Source organism: Vigna umbellata, chromosome 9 (genome assembly GCF_029865625.1).
Source record: "Vigna umbellata cultivar VRB3 chromosome 9, Vumbellata_1.0, whole genome shotgun sequence".
In the NCBI taxonomy this organism is placed as follows: domain Eukaryota; kingdom Viridiplantae; phylum Streptophyta; class Magnoliopsida; order Fabales; family Fabaceae; genus Vigna; species Vigna umbellata.
Window position 1 is genome coordinate 49206602 of NC_142173.1, and position 25074 is coordinate 49231675.

At 32.1% G+C, this 25074-nt stretch overlaps 3 protein-coding genes and 1 pseudogene across 6 annotated transcripts; 1 reads left to right on the forward strand and 3 right to left on the reverse strand.

The window, feature by feature from the left end:
- Positions 1–483: 483 nt before the first annotated feature.
- Positions 484–1223, reverse strand: LOC148193748 (zinc finger BED domain-containing protein DAYSLEEPER-like; annotated as a pseudogene).
- A 6552-nt stretch (positions 1224–7775) lies between these two features.
- On the forward strand, positions 7776–11478 carry LOC124831906 (transcription factor BHLH089-like). The gene is made up of 6 exons (XM_047306004.2): positions 7776–8270; positions 8435–8644; positions 9755–9820; positions 9973–10041; positions 10117–10188; positions 10944–11478. Exons 1-6 carry the CDS (start codon positions 8028–8030, stop codon positions 11070–11072), a joined length of 789 nt encoding a protein of 262 aa, XP_047161960.2. The 5' UTR covers positions 7776–8027; the 3' UTR covers positions 11073–11478.
- A 1260-nt stretch (positions 11479–12738) lies between these two features.
- LOC148193749 (uncharacterized) lies at positions 12739–15296 on the reverse strand. The gene is made up of 4 exons (XM_088098305.1): positions 14973–15296; positions 14651–14863; positions 13706–13771; positions 12739–13187 (listed from the first exon to the last, which is right to left on the reverse strand). The coding sequence occupies exons 1-4, from the start codon at positions 15135–15137 to the stop codon at positions 13053–13055; spliced, it is 579 nt and encodes a 192-aa protein (XP_087954431.1). The 5' UTR covers positions 15138–15296; the 3' UTR covers positions 12739–13052.
- Positions 15297–18630: 3334 nt separating this feature from the next.
- LOC148193750 (disease resistance protein RUN1-like) lies at positions 18631–24339 on the reverse strand. 4 transcript variants are annotated; one of them, XM_088099660.1, is made up of 5 exons: positions 23716–24332; positions 22019–23138; positions 21082–21501; positions 19328–20947; positions 18631–19220 (listed from the first exon to the last, which is right to left on the reverse strand). In XM_088099660.1, exons 1-5 carry the CDS (start codon positions 24186–24188, stop codon positions 18699–18701), a joined length of 4155 nt encoding a protein of 1384 aa, XP_087955786.1. In that variant the 5' UTR covers positions 24189–24332; the 3' UTR covers positions 18631–18698. The 4 variants fall into 4 exon arrangements, with proteins under 4 accessions (XP_087955786.1, XP_087955789.1, XP_087955787.1 ...); XM_088099663.1 differs by having other exon boundaries at positions 22019–23080; positions 23716–23812; XM_088099661.1 differs by having other exon boundaries at positions 18988–19176; positions 23716–24337.
- Positions 24340–25074: the final 735 nt, after the last annotated feature.

Here is a 25074-nt window from a genome sequence, read left to right on the forward strand (position 1 = left end):
GCGTTGATAAAGAGGGCTATATTAGGTTTGCAACGTTTTCAATAGTGTTGTCAAAACGGACGACCTGACTCAACACGACCACTTATTAGCAAGTCAAAAGAATTTCAACTAGACCCGACCCATAGGTTGGTGGGTAAAATGAGTTGGCTCACTATCTCACTTAATTACAAGTTTTTTTTTCACTTCAAAAAATAACAATTTTTTTCTAATTAAAATCTAAATAAATTCCAGTTCAAAATGATGTTAAACTCTAGAAACAATTCAAAATAAATAAATAAAATACAGTACAATCCAAAATCATCTTAAACTCCAAATATAATCCAAAAGCAAACACAAAAGGTAAAACAAATAAGTATCTAAAATTGATCATTTTTGTGTCACTTATCCATATATAAGATTATAGTCTTGAATGGATAAATTCACGATATTTTGTTCTCTTGAAGAGTGTTAACTAATAATATTGAAACACAAAGTAATAAATAATTAAATTAATTTCATAGTACTAATAATAATGTTACTTGTTAGTTCAAAATCATGCAACCAATTTTGAGTTAAAATGAGTGTCTTAACATTCTTTAGAAAAATGGAGGAAAGATATTTGGTTAACACACAAAAACCAATACTAAAGGCATACTCACTAGCAATTATAGTAATTGAAATGCAAAGAATGTTAAAAGTCATCTTAGATAAGTTTGGATAACGATATCGACGATCCTTCCAATAACTCAATACATTCAACTCATCAAAACACTTTGGATCAAGATTCCCTGCATTAAATAAAGATCCAATTCAGACCTTTCGGTGTCATTAGCACGTTGGTTCAAATAATCAACATATTTTTAAGACATCATGAAACAAATTCAATATGTCATTCATCATAAGTAAGAAAAACAAATATACTTAATAAAATAAAGTAAGTTGAGAATTAAAACTTACATCAAATGCATCCCTCATTAGTTCATATTAGTAAAAGAAGGTTGTTGTGTTGTAAGAAAAACTTGAGAACTTGAAGTATTTGGCTGATTTGAATTTAATTTGACATATTCTTCAAACAACTTATGCATGTTATCTTTTAAAACAGTAATCTTATCTTCATAAGTAGAAGGATTAATCTTTCTATAACAAAATCGAATTGCTTCAAACTTCATTCGTGGATCAAGAATAGGCCAAATAACAAGAATATGACAATATTGATCCCAATACTTACTAAACTTGTTCATCATAGTCAACAACCCAAATAACAAGAATATGACAATATTGATCCCAATACTTACTAAACTTGTTCATCATAGTCAACAACATATCTTTAATCATCTGATCATCACTTTTTACATTTTTCTGCAATAAATATTCAATTTTTCAAACTTGCGTGAAGTAACAATTAAAAGTTGGATAAGAAGAACCTTAAATCAAATTAGTCATTACTTAAAATGGCTTCAAGAACTCAAACATTTTTTCAGCCCTTTTCCACTTATCATTTAATGGACAATGAGCATAATTTCTATCACGGATAGTCAAACTTTCAAAGACACATCAATATTTAATTGCACTCTCAAAAATAAGATAGGTAGAGTTCCATCTAGTAGGAACATCAACTTTCAAACCTACTTTGGTATCGATACCCCTCACTTGAATAACACATTCTTTAAATGCAATTTTTCTTGCCTCCAATCCTTTCACATATTTTATATTCTCTCTAATTTTTTGCAAAGCATTAGAAGCCACCATTAATCCCTCATGCGCAATAATATTCAAGACATGTGCACTACACCTCACATATGATCACAATTACATATCAAGCTATTTTTCAATTTCAATTGTTCATCAAAATTTTTTCAACACTTTCTTGGCACTAGCATTGTTTAATGTGATAGAAAAAATCTTCCCATTTATTTTTCAGTCAAGCAATATAGAAAAATAATTGTGTCAAATCATGACCAGTATGTTGAGGTCCCATTTTACATAAGGCAATAATCTTACTACTCAACCTCCAACTAGCATCAACAAAACGAGTAGTCAAAGAAATAAACCCGTCTTGATTTATAAAAGTCCAACAATCAGATGTCAAACAAATTCTACTATGAGATTTACACATTGCAAGTTTCACTCTCTCTCTCTCTGTGTTCATGAAATTTCTTTGAAATATTAAACACAACTGTATTCCTACTTGGAACTCTTACTTCTGGATTTAAATATATAAGTAATTATTTAATCCACTTATATTCAAAAAAAAAATATATGGAAGCTCATGTTGAATAATAACCATTGAAATAAGGTAATCTCTTTTTGGTCAATTTCCCTAGATCATAATTTCTCAACATGATCAATTATCATTTTCCCAACATCATTCTTTTAATTTTTTAGGACAAAACACTTTGACAAATGACGTAACATTATTGAAGTCCCTATTTTTATACCACCAACAACATACTCTACACCACATGCATTGCATTTTGCCTTTTTTTATCATCTTAATACCAATTTTCGTAAAATAATCTCAAACTTTTGAAGTACTTATCCTAGGTCTCTTACTTTCTCTATCAAAATCATTATCCTCATTCTCAATATTTTTATGGTTGGTGGCAAAGAATCATTCAAATTATCATGAACACATTGATCATGTACAGTTTCATAATTCATTTTGTTCTGTAATAATTATAAAATGTTTTAGAACTCGAAATCATGCATATTGATCTACATGCAAAAGATTAATAAGGGAATGTAGTAAATAGGGGTGCAAAATCCCCAATGCACAGATGTTTTAAACTTTCAAACTTCTGATAATTGACCATATTTTTGTTAATGATAACAGTGTCTATGACTTCGTATGCAATATGCACTGACATGACAAGATAAAGTGAAAATTTTCAAAGTTAAAAGTTAGAAAAATGGTTTGTATAAACCTTCAAGTCTACATTACATAATCACGTTGAATCAATCATTTCTAGGCATACAGCAAGAGAGACAAATGTTCCTTGAAGCTAATGACATATTTCTTCAAAAATAATTCTCGGTAATGCCAATATAGTAACCAAAACTTAATCTACTCCTAACCAAAATATATGTGGCAATTTCTAATGATGGCAAACCCATATCCTTAACTAGGAAACTCATTTTCTTCGTAATTGTATCCTTGGACAATTTTATAAAATTGGGCGTTCTAGCCCCACCTCGTATAAATCTCAAATCTCGATTCCCATGTCCTTTTACACATCGTTAAAGGCAATTGGACAACCATGACCTAAACAGATGATGGCGACCATGAGGAAAGTGAAGCAATGTGGTGGTTATTGAACCCAACTAGATGAACTTAGTGGTTGAGCGACGTAATGTAGGAAGCATTGATTAGAGATTTAGGTAAATTTTTTCAAATTTTTTATTTTAAAAAACAAAATTCTACGTCACAATGAATTATATCATTTAAAAAATTACATTAACGTGTCATGTTAATATATTTTTAACGTCCTTATGTAATTTAACAGTAGAGTCTTCAATTTTTTTAAATTAGAGACTTAATTAAGACAATAAAAGCTGATAGATCAATTTACAACTTCTAAAAAAAATAAGGACCTCAGCCATTATTAAACCAATTTTGAATTTTGTTTTGGAAGAAAGATATGAAAGGTTGGAAGAAAGAGAGATCTGAAAGAAAAAGCTTCATATAACACTTCACCTTCTAAAATGAATCAGTGTAATCAACCACAGGTTTTGAAATTGCACAAGCGAGAAACGTAAAATTACACAAAACCCAAACATTAATTGTACATTCAAAAAACTTAATGGGTAAAATAGGAAAATGCCAAACACATTGAACGGAAAAGGGAAAGAAGGACATAAGAGCCGTGATGTTACAGAAAAACCTAAAAATTTAACATGTGTCAAAGATTTAAACGAGGTGAATGAGTAAATTTAGTTGTCGTTTGTTTGTTTATATGTTATAGATGTTGAAAATTGGGAGCATATGAATGTTTTGATTAAAAAAAGGCACAAATTATCTTAAACTCCTCTACAAAAAATTATTTCCCCAAAAGGAGAACTTGAACCAAGAACGAGATCATTAAGATTTAATTTTATTAGAATTTCTATATATAATTACTATATTTATTGTTTAATCAATATTTTGTTTATATATATATATATATATATATATATATATATATATATATATATATATATATATATATATATATATATATTCCTCACATTGATTCTTAAGCAAAACATAACTTCATTGATTATAATGTTTATTCTTTGAGTTATCATGATCAAGTTATTTACATTGGTTCTGGATGATCAAATTTTTATCGTATTTATTAGACATATAAATTATTGATTTTTCTCCTTATAACATAATTTAATCTTATTTTACAATTATAATTTAATAAAAAATATAAGATTAGATTATTATGCAAAGAATAACCAATAAGTATAAAAGAGAAACAATATTAACAATTCGTTAAGTAATAAAAGAAATATAAGTCGATTTATTTTAAACTCAAACGAAAGTTCTCTTCATACATAATTGAGAAGAAAAATATCCTGATTAAAACGAAACAAGGATCTCTAGACATATTGTTACTTAAAACTTTATTAGATTTTTATGTCGTAAAATTGAAACTATATTAATTATTAATTAAAGATTTACTTATCATATTTATTTCTATTTTGTATAATAGTTTCATATTTTTTATGAGTTGAAATTTAAGATAATTATTTTTTTTCATATTTTGAAACACTTTTTAAATATAAAACTAAGATAAAATTTTACGCTTTGAAACTAACCATAGTTAAATATATAATAATTTATTCCAAAAATATCATTTGACAAACTTAAAAGAAGAACGTTACCCTCCACCGAAAATTTCAAAGTTAGAATGACAATAATATCAAATATATATTCCTAAATATATTACTTTTGGATTAATGTTCTCATATTAAAATATTGTATGATATATATGGATGATGATAAGTTTAAAAAGGGTGTTAATTATGTAACACGGTGATTGATAAAAAGTTAATGATTTAGGCTAAGCATTGATTTGTAAGCGTATTAATTTTTGTCTTAATGATTTACACTTTTTTGTTTTGATGTGATTTATGATAAGTTGCATGAGAATTGTGAATTATGAGATGGGACCATCAATTATTACACGGAAGGGGAACATCAAGGGTACAACATACTTCAAAAATTAATTGCCTGTCCCAACCTCACAAACCAAACTGAATCACCGTAAATCGTCAACGTTATATAAGCCCCATACTCAATTACGTATCCAATTATAAACTAAATTAAAACTAATCTATATCATTATCATACTTAATCAAATCCTAAGCCTCATTCTTCACTACTAATACTACTTTATTTCAAAATCTTTTTCGTAAATCATACGATAGTAATAGTAATTATTAACTAAAGTTTTCAAACCCTACAAAACATGCTACGCGTTTACAACAATATTGATTATCTACTGATTGTTGAATATTGTATGATAAAAAATATTATTTTTTAACGAAAGTACGCTAGAAATAAAAGTATATAATAAATTTAATATAGTTCAATATTTTAAAATATACATTTATGAATATTTAATAAAATTATAATTACTTAATGTTGTCCTATAATTACTTTTTGCAATAAAATACAAAACTCTTCGTAGCATATAATTTATACATACAAGAGGATTGTGGTAGCAACAAAAATAAACTATTTTTTTAATTTATGTATTAAAAAAAGAACTTTGATGAATATTTATTTGAAAAGAAATATATTAACCAAAAGTCTTATAAAAGGAGACTAAGTACAGAATCAAACTTTAATTTTATTGTCATTAACAACGTAATAGTGGTGAAATCCATCACCAACATCAACCGTATAAAAATAGTATCACACCTCACATACTTAATACGTGTACTTTTTCTGACAAAACTTTTTCATATAACTTTTTTTAAAAATTTCTTATAAAACATAATTACATAAGTCTCTTTATTATTATTATTATTATTATTATATATATATATATATATATATATATATATATATATATATATATATATATATATATATATATATATAAGGTTATAAACAACAACACTCAAATCAACTTTTTATTTTTATAATAAATTTTTGTTTTGCGTATATTCAAAGTAATACTTTCCTTGATTTTTTTACTTAATAATAATTTCTTTTATATAAAGATATTAACAATAAAGAAACTTGTTATAATTTAAATATAGTTCACGTACAAGTAAAAATAAAAACATAAAATTTATATGATAAAACTTCTATAAATTAACACGTGTCTTATAAAGAAACTTATTTTATCAGTTTATTTATTTTTTAATAGAATTGTCATTTGATCTATGGATAATTGATAATGAATAAGTCTTATTTCACTTTTAAATAAGTTCATTTTTAGACGGTAATCAAATAAGAGAGTAAAAAATATACTTTTTCAAAGTGGCTTAGAGTTAGATAGAAATCGATTTGATTTTATTATAAAATTTTATTTAATTTTTAAGAATAACACATTTATTATGTGTCAAGTTATTTTAGATTGAAAGTTGAGACAAGTTTGTCTAGATTGAAGCTCGAGACAATCTGACCCAGATCGAAGATTGAAAAGAGTTGACCTGAGTCGAAGTTTGAGATGTATTGTCTTGTGCCGAAAGTCGAAATGGGTTGTTCTCAACTAAAGGCCTAGGCAAGTCATCACAAATTGAAAGTTGAGACAAGCTGACTTAATTTGAAGGTTGAAACAGACTGGTCTAGATCAAAAGCTGTGGTAGGTGGCCCAAACCGAAGGTTGATACGGGTCTTCGTAAACCAAATATTGAGACGGGTTGGCCTAGGCTAAAGTTAAGACAAGTCATTCTAAGTTGAAGGTCGAGATAGATCGATCCAAGCCAAAGGTTAAGATAGATTGATCCAGGTCAAAGATCGAGATTAATAGGTCGGGTCGAAGGTTGAAATGGATTGTTCTAAGGGTTGAAACAAACCATCAATGACTAAAAGTCAAGACAAACCATCTCAATCTAAAGGTTGGTTTAGACCGACCTAAGACAAAGGTTGAGATACGTCGTTTTGGATAGAAATTTGAAACAAATTATCTCAGGTCAAAAGTTAAGATTGGACAACCCTAACTGAAAAATCAAAATAATTCAACTTAAACTGAAGGTCGTGACAAATAAATCTAAATAAGAGATAAAGATAAAATGACCCAAAATGAAAATGAGAACAAACATAGCCAGTTTAAAAATTAATATTTTTTGTTAAAAAAATTCATAATCCTTTCCTAACCTATGAAATTTTTGTGGTATGGATTTTTTTAATGAAAAACTTTTTAGTTTTATGAGCTGTTTTATCTCAACCCATATAAATCATAACCAAATATCATCAAATATGGCAAATTGACAACTCTGCCTTTATATAAATTACATAACATAAATCATAACCAAATATGATTAAATATGTCAAATTCACAACTCTACTTTTGTGTAAATTACATATATAAAGTGCATATTCAAACGAAAATACATATTTCCTTCATCAACATAAAAAGAAAAATCTAAATGGCATAAATAGAAGGAGCTGAGGACTAAACGAGATACATGAACTTTGGATTAAAAATTGAATTAGTAAAATGTATGAATATGAATTATCCAGAGAAAGAAAAAAAGAAAAAGGGAGATGAAGTATAAAAAAAATCTTGTAAATTTTGAATGGATGACAATAGATGAGAAGAATATATAGAAAAAGGGGGAAAAGAAATAAAGAAAAGAAAAAGAAGAGTGAGATGTGGAAGGAAGTGACTTGGGTTTGCGACTCCCGAGGTGAGTGTCTAGTGAGAGTAATGGTGGACAGAGAAGAAACATTGCTTCTTCTCTCACACTAGACACACACTGTGCGCACATCCCTCCACTCTCCAAGGAGATCACAATCCCAAAACCAAAACCAAATACCTTCTCTTCAATGCTACTCTTCTTCTTCTTCTCCTTCTTCCCTTCTCACTGACACTTTTTTTCACCCAATGGATCCGGCCGCCATCATCAACGCCGCCGCCGCCAACACAACGTCCTACAACCTCTCCGAGATCTGGCAGTTCCCGCCTCCAAACGCGCAAGACGCTACTGCCGCGCTGTGCCTCAGTAGGGCTCATTTCGGGCACGGCCTTTCGGATTTTGGCCCGGGCCCGGGTAGCATTGGCCACAAAAAGAGGCGCGACTCCGAGGAGGAGGAATCGGTTAAGGGCGTCTCCACCAGCAATGGCGTGGTACCTCACTCAATGTTCTACTATGAATTAAGAAAAGAAAAAATAAAAAGAATTGAATTGGTTACATTACAATAAAGAAGAAAATGGATCTGTTTTTTTGTTAGCTATAGGTAGAGTTTGTTTGTGTTGAAGATGAAAGTTTTTGGGTATTGGGATTTGTGCAGAAGGAGGGTGGTGGTGTTGGTGATGGGAAACGGGTTAAAACAACAGGGAACCAGAAGAGTGAGAGTGCGAAAGGTGAAGGAGAAAGCAGTTCAGGAAAGCTTGCGGAGCAAGGTGGAAAGCCACCTCCAGAGCCTCCTTCAAAGCAAGATTACATTCATGTCCGAGCCAGAAGGGGTCAAGCTACTGATAGCCACAGTCTCGCAGAAAGGGTGAGTGATTATTAATCATTGCAACTTCCTAATCTTAATCAGTAACTAACCACCCCTTTCAATTATCATCTTCTTTAATTTGCTGTAAATAGCTTTATTATGTTTTTCCATAGTTTTAATTTTTAGTATGAGTTTAATTACTTGTTGAGTTTAACTGGTAAAAATGTTATTTATAGGATGATTAAAATTTGGACCGAAGTATGATACTGATTTAGACTGGTGATTTCATAGCTTATTTTCTTTTAGCAATTGTTTCTTTTTTTACAGTTTTTAGTGACTGTTATGGTGACTTTTGAACAATCAATGAATTCAGACATATTTTGCGATGACGTTTAAGAAAATTATTTAAGGTAAAAAACGTTTATACTGATATACTTAACGTGTGTTACCATTAAAAGTCATACTAATGAAAATATTTTGTTGATGGTGTAAATTTTTTGACATTGACGCTGGACAGAAATTAATCTCCTCAGACAAAAGTTGATAAGCTTATCTTAATCACAATTTTGATTTTAATTTTGGTAAACAAAATGAATTATTCGTAGTAGAGTGAACGCAGCATAAGACGTGCCAAAGTCCCATAAAAACAAAAACTCACAAGCCCTCCTTCCACAATACATGATGATCTTTGGTCATTTGTGATAAAATGATTGTGTAAAATATCATTACACTGTCGGGCAATCCAATTATTTTCTCTAAAACAAAAAATGGAAGAATTATTTTATCTATAATTTAGAAATAATTTGTGGTTTGATATGACTTTTGAAGAAATTACTAGAAAATAAATTAATTTAACATACACGAGTAACATGGCCACATGTGATGTGATTGGTCATTTTTATTAAATTCTTATTTAAAAAAAATTAGGAGAAAAATATGCCATCAATGGTAATGGTTGGGGTATGCGTTACTGGCGTACCAAAAACTTGCTTCACTGCGGGATATCTAGTGTCAAGTGGATTATTTGTTACACGAAAAAGTTGGTTTAAAAAATAATGAAACTGTTATGCTTGTTGGGTCTTTTGGGGGTATTTAAGAAAATATTGAATTATCGGGTCTTTTCCGGTATGAGTCATTGACTTGGTTTTGTAATGGAATGTTGTTGGACAGGCTAGACGGGAAAAGATTAGTGAGAGGATGAAAATTCTTCAGGATTTGGTGCCGGGTTGTAATAAGGTATGGTTTCCTACCTGACTACGTGTGTATTACTGAAAGAGAAAAAAAAAAAGTGTAAATGAAGAAGAAAGAAGTGTTACTGGTCTGTGTATGTACACAAACTAAGCTGTGCTTTCAAGGACATTCTAAATCGATGTATTTCTTTGACTCAGGTTATTGGGAAAGCTTTGGTTCTTGATGAGATAATTAATTATATCCAATCGCTTCAGCGGCAAGTAGAGGTGTGAATTGTGGTGGCATTCTTTTGAAAATATATATGCTTTATAGTTTTTTTAAACTTTACTTTTATGTCACAGTTTTTGTCAATGAAGCTTGAGGCCGTAAATTCAAGAATACCCTCCGGAATTGAAGTGTTTCCTCCTAAAGATGTAAGCATATGCAGCATCTTTGTATTGATCTCTTTGATATAAATAACCAGAAAGCTGGTACTTGAGATCGGAACAGCTGGTTTTGTCCCTCTTATTTTAAACTTTGCCTTTGGTGGATTATGAGTTTAATTGCTTCTGTTATGTTGCAAGTATGCCATTTTGGGTAGAGGCTTCTTTTATACACGCAATTTGTGTCAAGCTCGACCTTTTTAAATGCAAAAGGGTTTTTAACTGAGCTAATATTAAGTGAGAAATAATATAGAATAGTAGACCCGTATGCAAATTAAGTGAGAAATAATATATAATTTTCAATGCTTTTACATTTGAAAAAACATATAGAATAGTAGACCCCTACACATGGATTTATTGTTTTATTCATTTGCACGTATTGCTCTATAGATTTGATTTTTAACTGAGCTAAATGATCTTGTGTGATCTAAGACTTTTGTTGTGTTAAGTGGGCACCTTGCAAATTCTGGGTGGAACGTTATGTTGCTTCCTTCCAAAAATAAAATGAGATACTTTGTTTGTGGTGCTTTAATGGATTGGAATATTGGATAGTCAATGGATTTTTGATATATAAAGTAAATAAATTTTATTGTTGATGGTAGCAACGACTAGGATATGTTGTTCTATATACTAAGATGTAAATAGCTTTAAAGTGTGTAGAAACTCACCTTCAAACAAAATTTTGGGGCTAGTGGAATCAGATTATTGGTGTACTTCAGTTTTTAATCCTTGTGTTGGTGTTCCAGTTTGATCAGCAAACATTTGATACAACTGGCATCGCATTCGCTTCTCAACCTACAAGAGAGTATAGCCGAGGTTCATCACCAGAGTGGTTACATATGCAGGTGGGAAGTGGTTTTGAAAGAGCAACATAGTCTTTGAAATCCCATGACACCTTATAATAAATGCATATAGGATGACTAGTCTCTCCATCAGAGCTCCCGTAAATCATATACTCAAGGTGTTGTTAAGTCCCATGGACACCTCATTCCAGGAGGCATGGAGCCTGTTATTTGTTTCTACAAGATCGCTTCAGCGAGTACTTTAGCAACTCCATTTGTTAGTGCGTTTGGAAAATGAATTCATTTACCAATATGTAGTTTAGTGGACTATAGGCTTTCTATGCTATACTCTTCATAACCGTTAAAATTGTTGTCATTCTTGTAAAACAATGCGGCTTGTACTGAATACATAAAGGCTTACTCATTGTGCTATAGTGTCGACATTGTTGTTTGTCTGTGAAGCTATGTTGAATAAATTGAGCCCATGTGATTTTTTTAACTCTATTGTTTAGTCCCTTTGAACACTTACACAGATCTTAAAAGCTAGAGCCTATTGAATGGAGACACTATTGGTTATTTTATGAAACTTTCAGCTCGTTAGAGACAAATTTAGATACAGAGTATCTTGAATTTTTTTATAACTTATTCTATGAAAATTGGAATTCGTCCTGGTGATTCTTGAGATTCAAGTTTAGTATTTGAAATTGGTCAGGTATTGGGTGGAGATTTCATTTCTCAATCAGACAAAACGAAGTAAAGCAATTACACCGTAGCATATCATCATATAGAAGAATGGCGAAACTTAAATTTACTCGTAGTATCTCTGTTGTTTAAATTGAAAACTGTTGTTTTGGTATTTGACAAGGCACATTACATTTTACCGTAAGACGGATTTCGTCCTCTTGGTGGCGATTTCACAAGTTTACCAGCCACTGTTACACAACAGGAAGAGAAACATTTGTAGACAATCTGAACGAAGAAACTGATTTCATGAAAATCACGATAAATCCAATGGATTGAAAGGTCCAACTTTCCAGTTATATACATGTACAGATTACATCTACTATAAAAGTAATTAAGAAATGATAAGCAAAATATCCATTTCATTATTTAAAGATAATTTTCGTAGCAGATAATTTTCGCATTTCATACAACGCACATGATCTCACTAAGAATGAGATAATCTAGCAGTAGCAACTCTGCCAAAAGGTCTGCTAAAGTGTAAACTCGTTAGCAGGGTTTACTATCACAGAAGTATGATGTGGATCTCACATGCACATATGGTTTTATATGATATTTGGATTTTAGTTTTTAAAAAATAATTAAGCAACTTATTAGGTTTATATTAAAAATATAAAAAAAACGTGGGATAGTTTTAATTTATTGAAGTTCTTAAAACTGTGGTGACACGATAAGATCCATAAAAAGAGTTAAGAACATCTGACTGTGTTCACCGTCAGAGATACTCAAAGGAGACATAACTTTTAATCAGAACAATTAGTTTGAATTTGATTTTATTATTACCTTCCAAGTGAGTTAAATAAAGTGTCACAAAACACAATATATATTAGCTTGAATGTTTGAGTCTGCCAATAGATATCCAAAGTACTATCAATAATAGTAGTATCATCAAATCAAATTGTAGGATTAAAGACTTAGGGCTATAAATTAGAAATTGGGTTGCACTGAAAATGCAATCGTAGCACCACAAAACAGTCTTTCCAGATCAGAAACCATAGAGATTAGAAATTGCAAACCATTGAGACAAAGGCAAAATAATTACATCTAATTATTCTATGTGGCAATCATCAAATATTCGTACACCAAAGGATGGCCGAATTTATCTGAACACGGACAAAGAATTTAAGGTCAAAGATAATCAAATAAAATATTTACCCCATGAAAATTCTACTAATACTTCAGTTGGAAAATGCCATAAAACTAAATAAGGCATTAGGCAAGTAACAAGGAATTTCAATTATTTATACAAGATCACAAGTTCAAATCTCATTCTCATCTTGAAACACTTACATTGGCCATCTTTTGCTAAAGGTTGAAGAGTGGTCAGGGCCTTTAGGCTACGGCACCAAAAGAACTTCCCCCTTGGTTGAAGCTATTCCCACTTGACTGAAAGTAAGAAACTGCCGCCCAAATCACACGCAGGATCAGAATTGCAGCAAATACAGTGCCTCCGAGAGTGCACATGACCTACGATTCATGGATGAATATTACCTATGCCGTTAGCTCCTACTTGATAATGCACTTTCTAATTATATGGAAAAGAAATTGTGCCAAGGAAATACTTCTAAGGGAGCAAAATAGGAAGAAAATAAAAAAGAAAGGAACTTCTTCATAAACTAAAATTAGCTTATGCATTAACTAATTTTTAATAGTTCACTCATACAGTTTTTCTAAAGTCTTATTCTTAACTTGTGCCTAACTCATGGATAAATTCATTTCATCTTTAGTTTCTTATTTCTCTCTCTTAGAAATTCTTATGGAGAAGTTTGCTCAAACATGTCCCAAATCATAAATATCATGTGCATACCCTTCACTGCTAACCTTCCTCACATATCTTTTATTTACACAGAGGAAAGGAATTGAGTCAATTCAAGCTGAGTTTATCACGGGAAAATACTGGGGAAGATGATTGGAAAGGGAAAGAGGTTTCAATTTCAATCAGCCTCAAATTCCTGATTAAGCCATACAGTAATGGGAAGTAATACCTCAAGCAGCGCTTTCACAACAGAAAGCGAAGCAAGTAGCAGAGTTCCATCAACAGCAAAAGAAACCTGAATTTACATGGAAAGAAATAAGAGAAAGCATTCAAAAGATAAATTCAAAGTTTAATTTCAGCACAGGAGATTTCAGAAAAGAAGCCGGAGGCACTTCCAGAACTACCTTGCCTAATTAATGTCCAGAAATCAAAAGAAAACTAGAACATAACATGTTTGGTTTAGCTTAAATTTTTGGGAATAATTGCATTTAGTGTTTTATTACAAGCCAATTTTTGACCCAAAATACACCCAATTTGAAACTTTAAAGCACAAGACAAGTTTAAATAACTAGAAAGACACAACTCTTATACACTTTTATAGATGTTTTTGGTACAGTTCTCCAATCTGAATTAAAAAGTGAACATCAGTAATTTCTGTAATAAAAGTTTCGATCAAATACCACTAGCATAAATTATCATCAAGGTAAAAGATGCTAATTTTGAATAGAAAACAACACAAAAAGCACCACCTAAGTTGCTAGTTGAATGTAACTTTTGTCCTTAAACAATACCATACTAAAATTTATCAGACTAACTAATTGAGAAGTATGGGGAAGAAGGAAACCTGAAGCCACAGCTTTAAGTGAAATCAATCAACATTCAATTATACACATAAATTGGGGATACTCATAGTCACAAACTACCCTGATGAATTTGTTGATTTTTTCTACAATTACCTTAAATTCATATCAACTGATATTTGTGATAAGAAGTACAATAGTGTAAAATTCTGTAAGACTGTTTTACAGTGTCTTTACACGACCATTGAACTTAGAAAGTTTTCATGATCTCTATTATACTAACCAGAACAATAACTAACTAACATGGCAGCCATAAAATCTTTTTAAAAAAATCAATTATTCCAAACAAAGCAGAGAAGAAAAGTGGCACTCACAAGCTGGGGCGATATTACTGTGGGCAAAACAGAGCGAGAAGCTTTCTTGGCTCGCTTAGACACTTTCTTAAACATGCTCTGAAAAAATCTGATCAACAAATCCACACTACTCTCTGCATCCTCGTCGTCACTGTCATCTTCAATTCCATCATACTCATCAAACAAACCCGTTTCATCCATCTCATATGGCTCTCCCCCACCCGAACTATTCAGCTTCAGAACCCACAAAAAAATAAAGAAAAAAAGATGTGAAATACAATTGAGCCATTATTTACATAAAATACATCAAATCATATCATGTATGTGTTTATGTAATACATACCTTGCTATGACATTTGGTGGTTATGGGCTTTAAACTGTGGTTGAGGTAGAATCCAGAATAAAAGCGTTGGTAAGAGAAGGGAATGTTGTTTGCAGAGAAGTGACGGGGCTTGGAGGAGTGTGTGAGATTGATTAATGGTGGTGTAGTTGCAGTAGCTCCTGCCATTGGAGACAGAACATGGAGTTTTTCTTTTCCCTTTTAGTATTCGATTGTTTGATTGTTATCGTTTGGAGGAAGAAACTGAACAACGACAACCTTAACCGCTGGTAATGCTTTTCATGGATTCTCGTTGGACTTCTTTCTCTACCTTTGCTATGAGAGAATTACTTTTTGGGTCTTGCTCCCTACACCACCCCACTTTGCTCCTTGCTCCTGTACCACTACATTTTTGTAAAATTTCAAAATTATCCTTTATATTTTAAAATATCTTACACTTCCACCTCATTTCTTCAACGGATGTCAACATCCGTTGAAGAAAAAATTTTTCAACGGATGTGCCACATCCGTTGAGTTTTTTTTTTTTTAATTTATTGTATTTTAAATTAATATATAAATATTATTTAATTTTTTTTAAATTATTACTTAATTATTTATAAATTAATTTTATTTTATTTAATAAAATAATTATTATTAAATTTAATTTATGTATTATTATTTAAATAATAATTAAAAAATTTGTTATAAATATATTAAAACGGATGTGCCACATCCGTTAACGGATGTGGCAACATCCGTTGTCTTTTTTTGTTTTTTTGTTTTTAATTTTTTATATTTTAAATTAATATATAAATGTTATTTAATTTTTTAAAAATTATTATTTAATTATTTATAAATTAATTTTATTTTATTTAATAAAATAATTATTATTAATTTAATGTATATATTATTATTTAAATAATAAATAAAATACTTTTTAAAATTTATTAAACGGATGTGGCACATCCGTTAACGGATGTCAACATCCGTTGAAGGTGAAACGGATGTTGACATCCGTTTTATAGAAGGGCAAATTAGGTATGGAGAGGTGTAAGGAATGGTTGGTGGTGGTGGAGGGAGCAACTCCCTTACTTTTTTCACCTCATATATCTTTTAGCAACAAAAATAAATAAAGGCTTTTACTTCTTCCACCCCTACAACATGTACCCCATATTTTCTTCATACAATATATCTTATTATAATAACAAAATTTATTATTTTAATTTTTTTATTTTTCTGTAGGCATAATTCAAAATATACTAAAAAATTTATTGATTATGCATTTTCGAAATGTTCTAGATAACAATATTTTTAAATAAAGATTCCAAATAACATAAAGAATACATTATCCGAAATTGATTTTTAATTATTTCAAATTGATTATCACGTAACATTTCACAATAAAATTTTAATTATGAAATAATGTTTTTTAGGATAATTTGAAATGTGTTCCTGAATGTTTATTCTAAGAACATAAAATATAAAAGATTTCAACTAGCTTGTTCTCGAAAACATTATAGCATGAGACAATGACATATGAACATTGTCCTTATGCTGAGTTGTTAGCACCACTCTGCTATTCTTTGTTTTGAAACCTAGAAACTGATATGCAGCAACAACAAAAGAAACACCTTGGTTCATATAATGAATTCATTCACCATCACTTTACCAAAACTACATTAAAGGGATCTGGCCTCTCATAAGAAAAATGCATTGCTAGAAACATCCCCTTTCCGCTTCTTGTAACTATGAATTGGACATTAAATGGGATACAAAATAGTAGTTGTTAGAATTGATCGGTTATTATCCAATTATTTATTCTAAACTTTTTTTTTGTGTTCGTTAGGTGGATCAGAGATACATGTTAAAGATCCTTTCAAAGTAATTAAGTTTGAACGCAAAAATAATAAAAGTGTAATTAATGCATAACATACCACCTGGATTTTTAATTATAATTTTTCGTTTTTGATTAAAGGTTGTCTAATCAGGATCCAAACATCTCTAATCCTAATTAGAGATTTAATCAAAATGATTTTTTTGCTTTAAGTCGCTTAGTTCTGACCATTTGGTTTTCTAGTTAACATAGAATTTAACTTTGGTTGACTAGTTGGTTGACATGGTTTTCTAGTTAACATAGAATTTAACTTTGGTTGACTAGTTGGTTGACTGTTTGGTGCATATCTCAACCAAATGATCCATACTATACATAAACGCTTTAAACCCAAGCATCATAAAGAGTTGAAAAGGAGTTTGTTGTTTGACCGTTAAATGATTTGTTTCATCCGTTTGAGTCATTCAATGCTAGTGTTGAACATTGAGAACAATAGTTATGATGATCCAAACTTTGTGTCTATTAAGGAATGTGAAGTGTTAGATCCTTGTGGATCGTTACATGCGAATAAATCTAATGACTAAAGTTTCATGACTGTTCAACCTTTGACTTCTATAAATAGGATGAGGCTGTTTCATGACTGTTCAACCTTTGACTTCTATAAATAGGATGAGGCTGAACTATCATTTTCACATTTTCTCATGCTACTTCTCTTTTGTCTTTCACTTTCTTGTTTAACGTAATAATGTCAATTGTTTTGTTTTTCTTCATCTGAGGGGTCTTTTAATCGAGATGGTCAAAGATATGTTGATAATACTTCATTGTCAGCATCATCATTTGGGTCTTCACAAGGTAACCTGAGATTGTTTGGGTTTTCACAAAACAACTAAGGATCAACCAAGTGAAGTTTAGATTCGACCGGCAATGCAATCAAATGTGTAAATACTAAAAAGAAGAACAAGGGCAAAACTTTTGGTGAGGATGTTGAAAAAGCTAATTTTATTCTTGTTAATTTTAGGGAATTTTTTTTGGTTAACAAAGCTAATTCTAAATCAATTTTTGACTTTGTTGGGAGTACTTGTGCTACTTGCATAGTGAACGTTAATTATGGTTCAAGTCACAAATTTGGTTAGGAAAAATGCAAGAAAAACAGAATGATGTTAATAACTATTTTTAACAACTTTTTGACAATAAACTATGTCATTATTTTATTAGTTTGTATATTTAAAATGGACCAATCATAAATTATTGAATAAGGGATTGTAAAAGAATTATAAAAAAAAATTGTTAAAAAGATATTTTTCTCAGAAAAATAACACTTAGCACTGGCGATGGAGCCAATGATGTCCGCATGATTCAAGCAGCTCGTACTGACATAAGTGGGTTGGAAGGGATGCAAGCTGTGACGGCTACTGATTTTGTCATTGCATAGTTTCGCTACCTTTTACATTTACTTCTGCTTCATGGCCGTTGCTCGTATCTTCGAATATGCAAAGCTGTCATGTTTTTCTGAACCATGCAATTGTTTCTGTAGTTTCTTTTGCAGTGTCCCTAAAAATTGGTTATTACTCAATTTTGTAATTCATGCCTATTTAGATAAGCTTACTTAGATTCACCTCATGAGTGTGATAATAACTTTTTAAATTTATGCATTAGATTTTGTATTTATGTTATGAAATCTTTTCATGTTGGTCTTAGAAGTCATATTTAAACAACCTCTTTTTTTCTTTTCTATAGAGGTGATTAGTACTTCCCATCCTGCTTTCATGAGGTTATATTTATTTTATCTCTTAAGAAAAACTTAATTATTATTTAAATTAATATATAGGCGTCGAAGCAAACTAGAGAATCTCAATGAGAATGACAGTCCTTTCATCTAGTCAAAAGACAATACATAATGGTAAGTTGAAGAACTTTATTCACACGCCTGGATCGTCTGCAGCAAAGTTGAAGAACTTGGCTAATTTTTGTGAAACAGAGTATTGACTTTCTTCAAGTGATCCTTCGTCTCCCTCGTAATCATCGTCACCATAAAAAACTAAATGAATTCTGCAGTTATTGAGCTCCAACCTCTCAATATGAGGAGGGTTTCGCCTTTGCAAATGTAAGGTATACCTATCTTTTAACTGAAAGACTAACGGAGTTCGAGCACCGAATCTGCGCAAAAATATGTGGTCTTCGTTTGTCCTGGGTACTCTTAGCAGGCGAAACGTTGTGCTAAACACCTCACTGGTCAAATTAAAGATTTTTCCTTGAACATCCACTAACTCCAGTCCTTCCCTTTGGTTTTCAGGTATGTTCTTGAAAGAGATAACGCCAAAAAAAACAACACCTTTGAGCTCCCTATTTCTTCTCTTGGAAAACACTACTGGTTCTGCTGTAAGCCAATCCGGGACCCTGCTTCCAGGCATAATCAAAATCTCTAATTTCTTAAGTAGAACCTGGGACAAATCTTTAATTTATAAGTGGGAAATTATTGGATTTTATTTTATGCTCAAGACAGAAGGATGTGATTTTGGGGCGTGGAAGAAACAAAGAATTGACAAACCTTGGAAAATCTTCTCTTTACGGCAAGGGAGCATCCAATGCAACCACTCATGTACAACCTTCTTAAGGACTTCAAATGTTCAAGACCTGGGACATCCACCACCTTTTCACAATTTGTAAGGTTGAACTCCTCTAATCGCTCCAAGTTTGAAATATCATGTATGTACTGCACTGCAACACAGTTTTCCAGATTTAGCTCTTCTAAGCTAGAGGGAAGAGGAGGCAGAAACATGAGCTCCCTGCAATCTGACAACAAAAGCTTTTTGAGACAGGAGAGACCCGTCATGCTGGCTGGAAGACTGCAAATATTGTTGTGACCTAAACTTAAAGTTTCTAGTGATGATAGCTTTTCAAACTCATCTGGAATTTTTCCATATATTCCCCATCCATGAGCATTTAGCTTTTCCAGCAAGCTTAGATTGCAAAAAGAAGTTAATATTGCCTCTGAACTAGGTTGTTCTCGTATTTCAGGAATAATTGTCCCTGTAGACATGTTGTTTCCAGCCCCATTAAGATAGGGCATTCTTTTCATGTCTAGTTCTACCAGGCTTCTGAGCATTCCAAAGCTATCTGGTAGTCGTGTAAGTGCTGTTTCCTTCATCATTAGCCATCGCAAAGATTTCAAATTTCCAATGGAGTCTGGAAGCCTTTGGAGCTGTTTGCACTTGTCTAACCTCAGCCGAATAAGATTTTCCAACATTCCTATTGATTCTGGCAATTCAGTAATGTTTGCATCATGCATGTCCAAAATGGTAAGAGCTGACAGGTAGCCCAATGATACTGGTACGAATTTTAGATGCTGAACTTTTCCCATCTCGAGCTTTTCTAGCATTTTCATGCCCACAAATATTTCTTCTGGAAAATTAGAAACTTTTGTGCCATCTAACTTAAGTTCAACAATTGAAACTAATGCCTCCATCGAGACAGGAAATTTGTCAAGAGAAGTACAGTCTTCAACAGACAGCTTCCTTAAATATGATAAAGCACCAATAGAAGCAGGCAATTCTTTGATTCCGCTGCCGTCCAAATACAATTGAGTCAAGGAAATTAGTTTCCCAGTAGAGTTAGGAATCACTGATAGTGACTTACACCCCGTCAAACTAAGCATCTCAAGTTTTTCCAAAGAACCAACTGAATCTGGCAATTCCTCCAATGCTGTATGGTTAAGTGATAATTCTTGCAGGGAGCAGAGTTTCCCAGTGCAGGTAGGTAACTTCTTCAGAAGGTGGCATCCATTTGCACTCAGCTTTTCAAGTTTTGTGAGATGGAAGATGGACAGAGGAAGCTCAGTAATAGAAGTGCTATCAAGAAGTAGTTGTCTTAAAGAAACCATGCAGCTCAAGTCTTTTGGTAATGTTTTCAATTTCCAGCAGTCGGAAAGAACGAGGTCCTCGAGGTGTTTCAGCCCAGAGACATCACTAGGTAGTTCTATGAGGTTATAGCAGAGGCGAAAGTTAAGATGAACTAAGGAATTTAGATTCCCTAATGATTCATGAATCCTAGTTAAGTGAGAACATTCTTCCAAATTAAGTTTTTTAAGAGACAGATACCCAGATAAGTCAGGAGTTGCTGTCAAACGGTGGCACCTGGAGAGGTTTAAAACCGTCAAGTGCACAGCCACCTGCCAAATAAATATCGTCATTGAAAAATATAAGGTAAATGTTAAAAAAAATAGAAAACACCAAGTTCTAGAACTCATTGATGACAATTTATTTTTTCAAAATAGTGAGCTCATCAGGTAATAAGAAAGCAAACCTTGTTACTTCGTTCCTTCCACAAGGTTTCAATCAGACTTTCAGAGAGATCCATGACTGCAAGTTCCAATGGATTATAGCTAGAAGGCATATACCTTAATGAACACTGTTTCCATTGTAACCACTTGAGTTTTGGGGGAAGACATATAAATTCTCCTTCCAATCTGGAATAATTAATCTGAAGCATTCTTAAGGAAACCATTGGTTGAAAGTGCTTGGACTGAAGGATAACCTCTTTTGCTTTCTCTTTTCTATCCTCTACGTACTTTTTATACCTCTCTTTAATATACTCGAATGCAGATTTACAACTGGGCTTGCGTCGAAAATTTTCCCTAGTTATTTCATCTGCTGAGCGATCTCTGGGAATGGACATTCTTCTCTTCACACAATCTAGGACAACTCCTTGAACATTTCTCGTTCCCTACACGCAGTGTTCGTTGTTAAAGTGGTCAAGAAATGAAATGGAAAATATATAATGAATTTAGTTAGAATATGGAATTCTAAAAAGATCATGATAATTGACAACTTTTTTTTAATAATTTTTCGACAACCCCACTTTATTGATATGCTTGAATTTATTTTTAAGAAAATATTTAAAACCAATCAATGACAAACCAGTCTATGCGTGATAAAAATAAAAAAACTTTTTCCTTCTAAAAACTTTAGATTTGATAGCCAATTTTTGTTGCTTGATTTTAATCTTAACAAATGTAGGAAGGTTTCTTAATATTTTACGACGTTATTTCATTTAAAAAAGATTTTTGGCATCAAAGCCTTTTATAACACGAAATCAATCATCAAGAATGAAAACATAAACAGATATTATTTTTTTAGAGAACGAATTCATAGATTTCATTAATCGTTTCTTCTTGACCTTTTCATACTTTCAATTTTTCTTCCCATGACATTACAAAAACAAACCATGCTACAATATTTACCTTCATATTCTTCAACACAGTCAAGATTTCATCACGATCCCAGAGCCTGCTTCGTAGACCAGGATCTGTAAGGCTTTCACTACGAACAATTTGCCTTCCCATGTCTCTAACTTGATCATGCATCCACACTTTTCCATCACCAATGATCTTAATTAGACATCTTGCAGTGAGCACATCCACCGCAATCTCTCCTCTAAAATCACATCCATTCAATATGTCAACCACATCATCTCTCTTCATTTCCATTTGCACCAACAAACAAGCTATGTCAAGGAATATACACTGTTTTTGTTCATCCAACGCATCAAAACTTATTTTCAGCACTTCTTGAAGACATGGAGGACGAATCTGCTTCAGCTTCTCCAAAGCATCTTTCCATTCCCTCTCGGTCCTTTTATCAAACAGAAAAGACCCAAAAACTTCCAAAGCCAAAGGCAACCCTCCTGTCTTCTCCACAATTTGCTTTGAAACATCTAAAAAACCCTCTGCAGGTTCCTTTCTTCTGATTGCATGGAAGCAGAACAGTTCCATTGCTGCAGAGAATTCCAATTCCTTCACCTCAAAATCAACATCAACATAACTCCCGTGCAAAATTTCCTTATCCCTTGTGGTTATCACTACACGACTTCCCTTGTAAAACCATTCCCTCTTACCCATCAAAAAGTTAAGCTGCTCCACATCGTCAACGTCATCTAGGATCAACAAAACTCGATTCTCTTGCACTATTTTTTGTATAGCAGAAATGCCGTCGCTGACATCGGTGATCAGATCCTCTTTTCTACCACAAAGATCACCGTGGATTTTGTTTTGAAGAGAAACCAAACCGTGGTGTTTGGAGACCTGTGATCTGACATTTGGAATGAAACTCCGTCGCTCAAAACTATGAACAACAAGGTTGTTGAAGAGGCTCTTGGCTAATGTTGTCTTACCAACTCCACCCATTCCATACAACCCCAAAACCCTTACATCGTTGGATTTTAAGTCCAACAAGTTTTTCAACACTTCAACTCTATCATCGAGACCTACTGTGAATGGAGCCACACTCAGTGGTGTGTTCCTCAGCTGCTTCATAAGATTTTGCACCAAAATCTGAATCAGTTCATCACTCTTGTCACCGTCACTAAGCAAGAAATTTAAAAACAAAATGATTAAATCACATTGTTCAAAACCATCACACACACGCTGGTAAAAAAACAAAGCAAAGCAAAAACAAAGCTCAAAGACGCGAAACATGGTATGTTTGGTTTAAGAAAAACTATCATTTTTTCATCGTAATTAACCATTATCTTTAAGCAATAATAAATAAAATTATATAAAAAATATAACACTTATTCATGAGAATATATAAGACTTAAAAACTAAGAAAAATCTCTCAAACCAAAGCGTCTCTAAAAGTAAAAGAATAATATCACATCTACGTTTTTTTACAAAATTTTAATTATATATTTTTATTTACTTATAGTATCACATTAGTAATTTCTTTTTAAATTAAAGTTATTTCTGGTTTTTCAATTGTATGGTTTAAAAACAGATTAATAAAACCCATCTAGACTTAATACACCACATGACAGAGATGCAGTAAAACCAAACATATCATGAAAGAAAGCAGAAACTGGCAAAATGATCTTATGCACACATTTCTAGCAACAGTACGTAAGAAACTACAAGCAATTAACGAAGCACGATGCTGCATGCACCTTTTCTCATCCAAAACAAAACCAGCGAGTCCACCCACTTTCTTCATCGCATCCCTCCACTGCTCAACCCTCTCTGTCGGAAACCTCTGTGCATGCCACACGAACCACTCCTCGAAGGGACCCTCTTGCTTTCGCACGTGCGAAGGGTCCACCCAGTAGAAAACCGGGAGGATCAGCCTCCCAACCTCGCAAATCTTTGCGAGCTCTTCCAGGCACCAGTGCGAGGACGCGTAATCGGGAGAGATAACGACGACGGTGGCGGCAGAGTCTTCCACGGCTTCTAGAAGCTTCTTCTGGATCTCGCCGCGGCGCTCCAACCCATCGTCGTTTCGGAAGACGCGAACGCCACGACCGTGGAGAGCGTGGTAGAGGCGCATGGTGAAGGTGTGGCCCGTGTGTGTGCCCCGGAAGCTGAGAAAGACGTCCCAGCAGAGGCGGTAAGAGGAGATGGTGACGTCACTTTCCAGAGGCATTGGATCGGAAAGTGAAGACGTTGAAGAGTCAAAGCTGAGGTTGTGGTTGAAGTAAAGTGAGGTTTAGTGAGTTGAGTTGTATGCTGCAGAATGAAGAAGGGTGAAAGACGAAGGTGGGTCCTGCATGCACATGTATTGTAGGTAAACAAGTTTTCACAATGTGCAAATTTCAATTAAATTAGACCAGTTTTAACTGTTAATCATATAAGTAATTAGATATTAAATATGTTTATGCCACACTTGACTGAAACATATTCAATCTCATTATTTTTGGGTTCATCATTTTCCAAACAAATTGATTATTTTTTTTCATAATTATTTAACTCCATGAAATTTATCCATGGGTTGGTGGATGGAATTAAAAATGTTTTGTTATCAATTTTTTATAATTAATTATGCATTACTATTTTATTGATTTATATATATATATATATATATATATATATATATATATATATATATATATATATATATATATATATATATATATATATATATATATATATATATATAAAAGCAGATCAATCACAAATTAGTTATTGTAAAAAAATTGTTAATTACAAATTAGTTATTGTAAAAAAATTGTTAAAAATATGTTAAAAAAATATTTTCTTTTTGCAAATTTTGTCGTGGAAATGTGGCAGTTCAAACCTTGTTTTCGGTTGCTTTGTTTCAATTAATCTGAATATGATACATTTGCTTGAACTTTTATACATACATACATATATATACATACATATATATATATATATATATATATATATATATATAGAAATATTAAATTTTTATTATATGTTATTACTCGTGTATGATTAAGCTGGGTACATTTTCAAGAACTTATATATGTCCATGACCAAAACTTGGAAATTAAGTTTGTTTACACTCT

Excerpts from the sequence above, each read along its gene's own strand:
- LOC148193749 (XM_088098305.1), bottom strand. The coding sequence starts at position 15,137 with ATGGCAGGAGCTACTGCAACTACACCACCATTAATCAATCTCACACAC. Across the intron at positions 14,864-14,972 it reads CCACCAAATGTCATAGCAAG|CTGAATAGTTCGGGTGGGGG; the intron begins GTATGTATTACA and ends TGGGTTCTGAAG. Across the intron at positions 13,188-13,705 it reads TTGTGAAAGCGCTGCTTGAG|GTCATGTGCACTCTCGGAGG; the intron begins GTATTACTTCCC and ends CATGAATCGTAG.
- LOC148193750 (XM_088099660.1), bottom strand. The coding sequence starts at position 24,188 with ATGCCTCTGGAAAGTGACGTCACCATCTCCTCTTACCGCCTCTGCTGG. Across the intron at positions 20,948-21,081 it reads GGAAGGAACGAAGTAACAAG|GTGGCTGTGCACTTGACGGT; the intron begins GTTTGCTTTCTT and ends TTTATTTGGCAG. Across the intron at positions 19,221-19,327 it reads TAAAGAGAAGATTTTCCAAG|GTTCTACTTAAGAAATTAGA; the intron begins GTTTGTCAATTC and ends GATTTGTCCCAG.
- LOC124831906 (XM_047306004.2), top strand. The coding sequence starts at position 8,028 with ATGGATCCGGCCGCCATCATCAACGCCGCCGCCGCCAACACAACGTCC. Across the intron at positions 9,821-9,972 it reads TGGTGCCGGGTTGTAATAAG|GTTATTGGGAAAGCTTTGGT; the intron begins GTATGGTTTCCT and ends TCTTTGACTCAG. Across the intron at positions 10,042-10,116 it reads CGCTTCAGCGGCAAGTAGAG|TTTTTGTCAATGAAGCTTGA; the intron begins GTGTGAATTGTG and ends TTTATGTCACAG.